Source organism: Entelurus aequoreus, linkage group LG27 (assembly GCF_033978785.1).
Source record: "Entelurus aequoreus isolate RoL-2023_Sb linkage group LG27, RoL_Eaeq_v1.1, whole genome shotgun sequence".
Taxonomy (NCBI): Eukaryota; Metazoa; Chordata; class Actinopteri; order Syngnathiformes; family Syngnathidae; genus Entelurus; species Entelurus aequoreus.
This window is the reverse complement of record NC_084757.1, coordinates 28,816,273-28,828,756: the sequence shown is the minus strand read 5'-3', so window position 1 is coordinate 28,828,756 and position 12,484 is coordinate 28,816,273. Positions and strand designations below refer to the sequence as shown.

The 12,484-nt window shown below is 37.5% G+C and overlaps 1 protein-coding gene across 1 annotated transcript in view; it reads left to right on the top strand.

The window, feature by feature from the left end:
• The window catches only part of LOC133644665 (voltage-dependent R-type calcium channel subunit alpha-1E-like), a 495,634-nt gene that overhangs the window by 218,482 nt on the left and 264,668 nt on the right, over positions 1 to 12,484 (top strand). The window contains exons 17-19 of the mRNA XM_062039342.1: positions 4,317 to 4,386; positions 8,507 to 8,624; positions 8,860 to 8,927. Of these exons, the coding sequence (XP_061895326.1) occupies positions 4,317 to 4,386; positions 8,507 to 8,624; positions 8,860 to 8,927 (256 nt within the window). The remainder of the gene's footprint in view (positions 1 to 4,316; positions 4,387 to 8,506; positions 8,625 to 8,859; positions 8,928 to 12,484) is intronic.

The following is a 12,484-nucleotide window of genomic DNA, read 5'->3' as shown; positions in this document are numbered from 1 at the left end:
TCTCAGCCTTATTGACCAGCCTTCCCTTTTCGGGAAAGTGGCTCATTATACAGTTGGTCCTAATGGGACGAGAAGATGCCAGTCAGAACTAACTAAAAATAATTTCAAAGTCCTCTTCAGTCTGCTGGAAGAGATAAATGCTTGACATTATTACTGTGTTATATTATTTTGTAAAACTACTGTACTGTAGTTGTTATTATTACTATTGTATTGATTTTTTAAACAATATTTTTTTATCTAGAAGTTATTTTTTTACATGTTAGTATATAGTAGGGGTGTGGGAAAAATCGATTCAAATTCGAATCGCGATTCTCACGTTGTGCGATTCAGAATCGATTCTCATTTTTTAAAAATCGATTTTATTTTTTTTTATGGATTTTTTTTTTTTTTCAAATTTTTTTTTATTTTTATTTTTTATTAATCAATCCAACAAAACAATACACAACAACACCATAACAATGCAATCCAATTCCAAAACCAAACCCGACCCAGCAACACTCAGAACTGCAATAAACAGAGCAATTGAGAGGAGACACAAACACGACACAGAACAAACCAAAAGTAGTCAAACAAAATGAATATTATCAACAACAGTATCAATATTAGTTACAATTTCAACATAGCTGTGATTAAAAATCCCTCATTGACATTATCATTAGACATTTATAAAAATGAAAAAAAATGAACAATAGTGTCAGAGTGGCTTACACTTGCATCACATCTCATAAGCTTGACAACACACTGTGTCCAATATTTTCACAGAGATAAAATAAGTCATATTTTTGGTTCATTTAATAGTTAAAACAAATTTACATTATTGCAATCAGTTGATAAAATATTGTCCTTTACAATTATAAAAGCTTTTTACAAAAATCTACTACTCTGCTTGCATGTCAGCAGACTGGGGTAGATCCTGCTGAAATCCTATGTATTGAATGAATAGAGAATCGTTTTGAATCGGGAAAATATCGTTTTTGAATCGAGAATCGCGTTGAATCGAAAAAAAAATTTGATTTTGAATCGAAAAAAATTTCGATTTTGAATTGAATCGTGACCCCAAGAACCGACATTGAATCGAATCGTGGGACACCCAAAGACACGCAGCCCTCGTATATAGTGCTGTTTTGGGATGGCCAAACACTTTAAAGGGGACCTATTATACACATACAACTTTTTTTACTTGGTAAGAAAACTTTGGTACCTGTTTGTGTATTTGGGGTCCCCATATGTCCCCGAAAATGTGCATTCAAACTAGGCAGAAGCTGCCATGTAAGGCACTAACCATGACCCATCCAGAGTATTACCGAACAGAAAATTCAACGACAGAACAGTCTCCAGCTTCTGGTTTCCACTTAGCACTATCGCTAGCCATGAGTCCCGCTGGAAGGCAGCGGGATGCACTGTGAATGATTATCGACCTGACGGCGTACTGACATGACACAGACGTCTGGTTTACCACTTTAATGTGACACACACACACTGCAAAATGAATTGCAAAACCAAAAAGACTGAACATTTTGATATTGTACTGCGTTAACTTCAAACACCCAAAACCAGTGAAGTTGGCACGTTGTGTAAATGGTAAATAAAAACAGAATACAATGATTTGCAAATCCTTTTCAACCTATATTCAATTGAATAGACTGCAACGACAAGATACTTAACGTTTGAACTGGAAAACGTTATTATTTTTTGCAAATATTAGCTCATTTGGAATTTGATGCCTGCAACATGTTTCAAAAAAGCTGGCACACGTGGCAAAAAAGACTGAGAAAGTTGAGGAATGCTCATCAAACACTTATTTGGAACATCCCACAGGTGAACAGGCTGATTGGGAACAGGTGGGTGCCATGATTGGGTATAAAAGCAGCTTCCATGAAATGCTCAGTTCTTCACAAACAAAAATGGGACGAGGATCACCACTTTGTGAACAAATGTGTGAGCAAATTGTCCCAACAGTTTAAGAACAACATTTCTCAACCAGCTATTGCAAGGAATTTAGGGATTTTACCATCTACGGTCCGTAATATCATCAAAAAGTTCAGAGAATCTGGAGAAATCACTGCACGTAAGCGGCAAGACCGAAAACCCACATTGAATGCCTTCAATCTCTCAGGTGGTACTGCATCAAAAAGCGACATCAGTGTGTAAAGGATATCACCACATGGGCTCAGGAACACTTCCGAAAACCACTGTCAGTAACTACAGTTTGTTGCTAAATCTGTAAGTGCAAGTTATAACTCTACTATGGGAAGCGAAAGCCATTTATCAACAACACCCAGAAACGCCGCCGTCTTCGCTGGGCCCGAGCTCATCTAAGCTGAACTGATGCAAAGTGGAAAATTGTTCTGTGGTCTGATAAGTCCGCATTTCAAAATGTTTTTGGAAACTGTGGACGTCGTGTCCTCCGGACCAAAGAGGAAAAGAACCATACGGACTGTTACAGGCGCAAAGTTGAAAAGCCAGCATCCATGATGATATGGAGGTGTATGAGTGCCCAAGGTTTGGGTAACTTACACATCTGTGAAGGCACCATTAATGCTGAAAGGTACATACAGGTTTTAGAGCAACATATGTTGCAATCCAAGCAACGTTATCATGGACGCCCCTGCTTATTTCAGCTAGACAATGCCAAGCCACATTCTGCACGTGTTACATCAACGTGGCTTATTAGTAAAAGAGAGCGGGTACTAGACTGGCCTGCCTGTAGTCCATACCTGTCTCCCATTGAAAATGTGTGGCGCATTATGAAGCCTAAAATACCACAACGGAGACCCCGGACTGTTGAACAACTTAAGCTGTACATCAAGCAAGAATGGGAAAGAATTCCACCTGAAAAGCTTCAAAAATTGGTCTCCTCAGTTCCCAAACTTTTACTGAGTGTTGTTAAAAGGAAAGGCCATGTAACACAGTGGTAAAAATGCCCCTGTGCCAACTTTTTTGCAATGTGTGGCTGCCATTAAATTCTAAGTTAATGATTATTTGCAAAAAAAAATACGTTTCTCAGTTCGAACATTAAATATCTTGTCTAATCAATTGAATATAGGTTGAAAAGGATCTGCAATTCATTGTATTTTGTTTTTATTTACGAATTACACAACGTGCCAACTTCACTGGTTTTGGGTTTTGTAAGTTACATATCCAGCAGTTATAAACAACTTTATCGAAACAGGCACTAATATACAAATACAACAATAATACCATTACTAAAGAAAACCACATCGGCGGTCGTGAACAAAAAATAGCCACACATGCAATAGAAATAAACTATTATAAAGGTATACAACATTAATAAATAAGAAAAAACACACAGTAAGTCAGACCTCTGGTTATGTTACCCTCACTGGAAACACACTGATAAGATATTCAGTCAAAAAGGTGATTGATTGCTTAATATGAGGAAGAAAATTAGATTGTCTCAGCCAGGTAACCTTCAATAAATGTACAGAGTAAAGGTACATTAAGTCACCAAACTACGTGGCAGATAACTAATGATGACAATAACATGATAATAAAAAACTGTGAAGAGAACCTTGTGTATGTATTTAAAATTGATTATATTCTATTGAGATAAACTGTTGACAATATGTTTTCTTAACTGCATTGTGCACTTTTGCTGACGTAGGTGTTTTAAAGATGAGATTACAACATATCGATGACTTATATTTCAACACTCCTAATGTTATCCTTTTGCACGACCTGATTTACACTACCGTTCAAAAGTTTGGGGTCACCCAAACAATTTTGTGGAATAGCCTTCATTTCTAAGAACAAGAATAGACTGCCGAGTTTCAGATGAAAGTTCTCTTTTTTCTGGCCATTTTGAGTGTTTAATTGACCTCACAAATGTGATGCTCCAGAAACTCAATCTGCTCAAAGGAAGGTCAGTTTTGTAGCTTCTGTAACGAGCTAAACTGTTTTCAGATGTGTGAACATGATTGCACAAGGGTTTTCTAATCATCAATTAGCCTTCTGAGCCAATGAGCAAACACATTGTACCATTAGAACACTGGAGTGATAGTTGCTGGAAATGGGCCTCTATACAAGTATGTAGATATTGCACCAAAAACCAGACATTTGCAGCTAGAATAGTCATTTACCACATTAGCAATGTATAGAGTGTATTTCTTTAAAGTTAAGACTAGTTTAAAGTTATCTTCATTGAAAAGTACAGTGATTTTCCTTCAAAAATAAGGACATTTCAATGTGACCCCAAACTTTTGAACGGTAGTGTACATCTTAAGAAATGTCAGTAAAGGCTCCTTTTGTGTTTATTCATTTTTGTGATTATACATGCTTTTGTTTTTTGTTGCCAGGTTCATCTTTGAGGACTACACGCCGACAAACTTTGACACCTTTCCTGCAGCCATCATGACCGTCTTTCAGGTCTGCTAATCAAAGTTATTAAGAGGTCATTACTGGGAGAGTCCAGCATCTCTAAAAAGTGAGTTCATGCCTCACATTTTAGCAACCATTTTTATGACCATACAGTCCATCAGGAAAGTATTTTACAACGCTTCACTTTTTCAAAAAAAAAAATTATGTTACAGCCTTATTCCAAAATGGAATTGATTCATTTTTGTCCTCAACATTCTACAGACAATACACCGTAATGACAATGTGAAAATGTTTTTTTTTTTTTTTTTTTTAAATGTATTTAAAGGCCTACTGAAAGCCACTACTACCGACCACGCAGTCTGATAGTTTATATATCAATGATGAAATCTTAACATTGCAACACATGCCAATACGGCCGGGTTAACTTATAAGTGCAATTTTAAATTTCCCGCGAAACTCCCGGTGGGAAACGTCTATGTATGATGACGTATGCGCGTGACGTCAATCGTTGAAACGGAAGAATAGGCACACCATTGTGTCCCAATACAAACAGCTCTGTTTTCATCGAAAAATTCCACAGTATTTTGCACATCTGTGTTGGTGAATCTTTTGCAATTTGTTTAATGAACAATGAAGACTGCAAAGAAGAAAGCTATAGGTGGGATCGGTGTATTAGCGGCGGACTACAGCAACACAACCAGGAGGACTTTGAGATGAAAAGCAGACGCGCTAGCCGCCGACCTCACCTTGACTTCCTCCGTCTCCGGGCCGCCGACCGCATCTATGATCGGGTGAAGTCCTTCGTCGCGCCGTCGATCGCTGGAACGCAGGTGAGCACGGGTGTTGATGAGCAGATGAGGGCTGGCTGGCGTAGGTGGAGCGCTAATGTTTTTAGCATAGCTCTGTCGAGGTCCCGTAGCTAAGTTAGCTTCAATGGCGTCGTTAGCAACAGCATTGTTAAGCTTCGCCAGACTGGAAAGCATTAACCGTGTATTTACAGGTCCATGGTTTAATAGTATTGTTGATTTTCTGTCTATCCTTCCAGTCAGGGGTTTATTTATTTTGTTTCTATCTGCATTTAAGCCCGATGCTATCACGTTAGCTTCGTAGCTAAAGAGCTTCACAGATGTATTGTCGTGGAGACAAAAGTCACTGTGAATGTCCATTTCGCGTTCTCGACTCTCATTTTCAAGAGGATATAGTTTCCGAGGTGGTTTAAAATACAAATCCGTGATCCACAATAGAAAAAGGAGGAAGTGTGGAATCCAATGAACCCTTGTACCTAAGTTACGGTCAGAGTGAAAAAAGATGCGTCCTGCACTGCACTCTAGTCCTTCACTCTCACGTTTCTCATCCACGAATCTTTCATCCTCCCTCAAATTAATGGGGTAATCGTCGCTTTCTCGGTCCGAATCGCTCTCGCTGCTGGTGTAAACAATGGGGAAATGTGAGGAGCCCTTCAACCTGTGACGTCACGCTACTTCCGGTACAGGCAAGGCTTTTTTTATCAGCGACCAAAACTTTATCGTCGTTGTTCTCTACTAAATCCTTTCAGCAAAAATATGGCAATATCGCGAAATGATCAAGTATGACACATAGAATGGATCTGCTATCCCCGTTTAAATAAAAAAAATTAATTTCAGTAGGCCTTTAAAAACAAAAACAAAAAAATGTTTATGTAAATAAGTATTCACAGCCTTTGCTCAATACTTTGTTGATGCACCTTTGGCAGCAATTACAGCCTCAACTATTTTTGAATATGATGCCACAAGCTTGGCACACCTATCTTTAGGCGGTTTCGCTCATTCCTCTTTGCAGCACCTCTCAAGCTCCATCAGGTTGGATGAAAAGCGTTAGTTTTCATCCATGATGTCTTCGTACAAATGGCTTCCGTCTGGCCACCATACCATACAGTTGTCTTTCTGGAAGGTTTTCCTCTGTCTACAGAGAAATGTTGTAGCCCTGACAGAGTGACCGTCGGGTTCTTGGTCACTTCCTTAACTAGATTAGGATGAATGCAGCAATGCACAAAGACATCCTGGATGAAAACCAACGCTTCCCATCCAACCTGATGCAGTTTTAGAGGTGCTGCAAAAAAAAAAAAAAATGGGCGAAACTGCCCAAGGATAGGTGTGCAAAGCTTGTGGCATCGTATTCAAGAAGACTTGAGGCATGTCATTTTTTTCTTTTGATTAAATTTGCAAAGTATATAAAAACAACTTTTAACAGAAATTATAATCATAGAGAAAATTTTAATTTAAAACATTTGTCCGCATACACAACGCTTAAGACCTTCATTATATCTGTCATGACTTGGTCTGTGGCGTGGTTTGTTCTCCCGTGGTGCAAATGAATTGGACCGTACGTGGCGTGCAGGTGAGGACATGTTTAATATTTTAACTCAAAAGGGGATTAACAAAAAGCGCGCACAAAGGCGGAAGTACAAAACGTGGCTATGAAAATAAAACACTATAGCACAAAGGCAAAAAAAACTATGAACAATAACAAAACTTACCGTAATTTCCGGACTATAAGCCGCACCTGACTATAAGCCGCACCAGCTAAATTTAGGGGAAAATACAGATTGCTCCATATATAAGCCGCACCCGACTATAAGCCGCAGGGTTTTGATGTGTAATTAGCGTAGTATATAGGGGTTCCTGCTACCACGGAGGGGATTGTCGGGACAGAGATGACTGTTTGGGAACGCAAAGCGTCCCATTTATTAACAATAAATCTTTCAATCATTCAATCAAACTTTCACATCTTTGACATGGCGAACAGCATTCGTGCAGAGTACAAATAATAACAACGGTGCAAAGTAATACAAAGTGCTCGCCTGTACGTTATCAAAATAACCAGCCTACCGGTATATGAAAAGTCAGTCTTTAATCATTGTGTCATCGTCTTCCTCCTGCGTACTAAAACCACCGAAATCCTCTTCGTCGGTGTCGGAGAAGAACAGGCCGTAAATAAGCCGCACCTTTGTATAAGCCGCAGGGACCAGAACGAGGGGGAAAAGTAGCGGCTTATAGTCCGGAAATTACGGTACTTGACATGAGAAGAGGGGCATAAAAAAGAGCAGCATGGATCATGAGGGTGAACAGAGTGGCAGGAGTGTGATGTCGCCAGGACGAACAACAGAAAAAGAAAAACTTATATAGTGACATGATCAGTGAAAACAGGTGCGTGACATGACGATGTGAACCAGGTGAAACTAATGGTTGCTATGGTGACAAATAAACGTGCACAAAAAGTCCAAAACCAAAACCGAACATGACTAAAACAAAACATAATCACAGACGTGACAATATCAGTATGTGGAATTTAATTATGGAATGTATTAACCTAAGAAATCAAACAATGTACTAACATGATCCACTTCAAAAAACTCTTCAAACTTCAAGTGTTTACAAAGTACAAAGAAAAAGGACCATGATAAACATTCTGAATTTATTCCATCCATCCATTCTTTTTCTAGATAATCTTATATTTCTCACCATATGATATATAACTTACTTCACTAATTATTATTTATTTATTTATTTTCAATGTTATTACTTATGGAGTATATTGTGAATAAATTGAGAACAGGAAGTGAACAAAAGTTTTAGCAACTGCTATGTAAAGGAAAAGGGGTAGGATTAAATACTTCTTCCTACTCCTTTTCGAACATGTTTGAATAGAGAAACTGGAAATTGTGATGTATCATGTTGTATGCATGCATGTTCCAAATAAACACAAACTCAACTCAACACTGTCATTATGGGGTATTGTCTGTAGAATGAATTTGTTCCATTTTGGGAAAAGGCTGTAATATAACAAAATGTGGAAAACGTGAAGCATTGTGAATACTATTCGGATGCACTGTATCGTCTCCAGGGACATTACTATAGAAATCAAACGTGGCTTTACTTTCGAGTAGTCAGTGTGCAGCTTGTATTGCAGTACAGTTTTTTTAATTGTGAAAATAAGTCAACACAATATTGTCTAAATTAGCTGTAAACTAATAGTATTTTCCATCGAGAAGATTTAATGTACTGTAAAAAAAAATAATAATAATAATGGTTGCTGAAATATGAAGTCACTTTTCTGAGCTACTGATTGCATTTCTCAATATGTCCATAACATGCAAAAACATGGTAAGTTTATGCTTTATGTGTGTCAGATCCTGACAGGGGAGGACTGGAATGAGGTGATGTACAATGGTATTCGCTCACAGGGAGGAGTGAAGACGGGCATGTGGTCTTCAATATACTTCATTGTCCTCACCTTGTTTGGGAACTGTATCCTTTTTTATTATACTCCACAGGCTAGAAGATCCTGAAATGCTCGTTATTAAGATAGCAGGTGTTATTGTCTCTGTGGGCTACTAGTCACCACCAGAAATGTGTTTGGAAAATGTAAAAAGATCCTATTCCTCAGGTCTGATTGGTTGGTTGAATGTGATTATTGAATGTAATACAAGTGTTACATCAGGAACTACAATGTACATTTTGTCCTGAACTCAAAAGTAACCAGATACTCTGCTTAATGTCTTCTTGGCTATTGCTGTGGACAACCTTGCTAATGCACAAGAGCTCACTAAGGTAAAGGTCAATAACACAACTTTGAGTACACTTGAACAATCTAATACAAGAGCTACAAGACAACAATGATTAGACAAGTCAAGTATTACTGTATTGACCAAAATATAGAACATGCACAGACAAAATATAGAGTGGTAATTACTTTCTCAGAGAAAAGTCTAAAAAAGAGGTGCACATATTTTGTAATATATAGATCAGGGGTCACCAACGCGGTGCCCGCGGGCACCAGGTAGCCCGTAAGGACCAGATGAGTAGCCCGCTGGCCTGTTCTAAAAATAATAATAATAATAATAATACCTGGGATTTATATAGCGCTTTTCTAAGTACCCAAAGTCGCTTTACATGTTAAAAACCCATCAGTCATTCACACCTGGTGGTGGTAAGCTACTTTCATAGCCACAGCTGCCCTGGGGTAGACTGACGGAAGCGTGGCTGCCAATTTGCGCCTACGGCCCCTCCGACCACCACCTATCATTCATTCAACATTCATTCACCGGTGTGAGCGGCACCGGGGGCAAGGGTGAAGTGTCCTGCCCAAGGACACAACGGCATGGTAAGAGGCGGGGAGCGAACCTGCAACCCTCAGGTTTCTGACACGGGCGCTCAACCCACTACGCCATGCCGCCCCTAAAAATAGCTCAAATAGCAGCACTTACCAGTGAGCCTCCTCTATTTTTTAAATTGTATTTATTTACTAGCAAGCTGGTCTCGCTTTGCTCGACATTTTTAATTCTAAGAGAGACAAAACTCAAATAGAATTTGAAAATCCAAGAAAATATTTTAAAGACTTGGTCTTCACTTGTTTAAATAAATAAATTATTTTTTTTACTTTGCTTCTTATAACTTTCAGAAAGACAATTTTAGAGAAAAAATACAACCTTAGAAATGGTTTTAGGATTTTTAAACACATATACCTATGCAATGCCAGGCTTCCCACTAACTGACAAAGAAACAGATAACAGATTTGGTGTCCAGTTCAAAGTGTGACATGATTTATTTAAAAATTTGAGAGTTGACTTTTGTATTTTACATGAGTTATTATTTGTACAAACATGGTGCAAAGTAATTCATGATTTGTTAAAAAAAATGTAGTGGCTAGTTAGTTAAAATGGGATTTTGTGATTTCACAAGACTGTCTTAGAAATGATCATTTGAAAATGTTCAATTTGAAAAATGTGCACTTAGAGAAAATATAAAAATAAAGTGTTGCATATTGATATTTATCTTTTTCTATATATATTTATTGTGAGAAATCATTAAGATGATCAGTGTTTCCACAAAGATAAATATAATTAATTATTAATAATAACATAGAGTTAAAGGTAAATTGAGCAAATTGGCTATTTCTGGCAATTTATTTAAGTGTGTATCAAACTGGTAGCCCTTTGCATTAATCAGTACCCAAGAAGTAGCTCTTGGTTTCAAAAAGGTTGGTGACCCCTGATATAGATGTATTCATACAAACCAACAAGTGTTAATGGTAAAGCTAATGGTGTAGTTTATTTGGAACATGCATACAAGGTTAGGTCAAAGTATGTTTACAGTTACACAAAAGGTACCTATCATGATTTCAGTCTACATTTACATCACTTTCTTGTGGTCTAGATCAGGGGTTCTTAACTTTTGTTCTACAGAGGGGCCCCTTTCAAATATTAACACTAAATTAGTCATCTTAGTCTTGATTTTGATCATAGTCAATAATTATATCTAACCTACTTCCAGTTGAACAGAACAAACCTTGTCAAATGGTGTGAAATCATGTGTTAATCGTAAAGATTATTTAACACATAAACCTTGGGCTTACGTCTGGTTAACCCGGGGGTCAGCAACCCGCGGCTCTTTAGTGCCGCCCTAGTGACTTTAGTGGCTCCCTGGAGCTAAAAACGGATTGAAAATGGAAAAAGATGGGAGGAAAATATTTTTTTGTTTTAGTATGTTTCGGCGGTTTCTGAACTCACCATAGTGTGGACTGTGACGCAACAGTAAAATATTCCACTCTTTCTTTGTCTCATTTTGTCCACCAAACGTTTTATACTGTGCGTGAATGCACAAAGGTGCGCTTTGTTGATGTTATTGACTTGTTGGCGTGCTAATCAGGCATATTTGGTCACTGCATGACTGCAAGCTAATCAATGCTAACATGCTATTTAAGCTAGCTGTATGTACATATTACATCATTATGCCTCATTTGTAGCTATATTTGAGATCATTTAATATCCTTTACTTGTGTTCTCTTTGTATATAATTTAGTTTTGCATGTCTCACGACACATTATCTGTATGTAATATTGGCTGCATTTCTGATAGTTGTTTGTGTGCCATGTTGTTCCAGACCACAGCAAACATTACCTAGCTTGCCAAAGATTGTAATAAATCTATTAAAAGAAGACAGCCTGCCGTTTCCTTTAACTTGGACGTACACATCTATACCTATGGCCATCAAAATCCAGTAATTTCCAGGAGTTATCCAACCTTCTGAGTAGCCTCTGATTTACTAATGGTTTCTAATGTTGTAAAAATGTGTAGAATAAATATTAAATTTCAACATTTCTGTCAACAAAGATATGCTTCAGCCTGCGACACATAGTCATTTTGATAGTAGGCTATTTTAGCTCAGTGTTTCCCATAAACTGCCAAGATACCTGTGGCGGTGGGGGCGTGGCTATGGGCGTGGTCACCATGACATCATCGAGTAATTTGCATAATTTACTACAATGATTTGATTTTCTCTAAAAAGGCTCAAAATGTATACTTACTAATTAATAATAACAGTTTTGTTTTAAACGTCCATCCATCCATCCATCCATCCATCCATTTTACAATATAATTACAACACTTTATGTACATATTTATATACAGATTTGAACAATAAGTTATTCACTGAAATATATTTATTAATTGTGGTTCTTACAAAAAATATATCTTATAAAACATAAAAGCTAAAATGTCTCAAAGCTCTGCCCCTTTAATTAGTGCATACTAAATAATTTAACTTTAGCCTACTACTACAACCATATTATTTACCAGCAACATAAAGTGAAACAGAGGCAGAGGTGTCCTGCCACAGTCAGTAACAAATAAACAGAAAACAGTAGTGGTGGTAGATAGACACAGAGCTTCATCAAACATCTGATCCACTGAACAAAGAGCTCCAAAAATCTTGAACTTTAGACTGCCATCAGTTTTACTCCCTACACTTAACCATGTGTTTCCTACTGCCTGCAGACTTTGCACCCTTTGTTATATACACATGTTGTGTTTCTAATATAAATACATTTAATAAAGTCAAATACAAATAAGGCAACAAGAGAAGTATCCTACACTTCTCTTTTGTAAAGTAAATCTGAACAACCGATATGGGCATCTACATCAACTATATGATTTGCCTGAGAAGCTGGAGAGGACAAAAAAAAAAATAATAATAATAATAATTTTTAATTTTTTAAATTTGTGGCGGACGTAATTATTTCGTGGCGGGCCGCCACAAATAAATGAATGTGTGGGAAACCCTGTAGCTAATATAGACACTTACGTCATGTGTTGCCTTCATTATAAGAC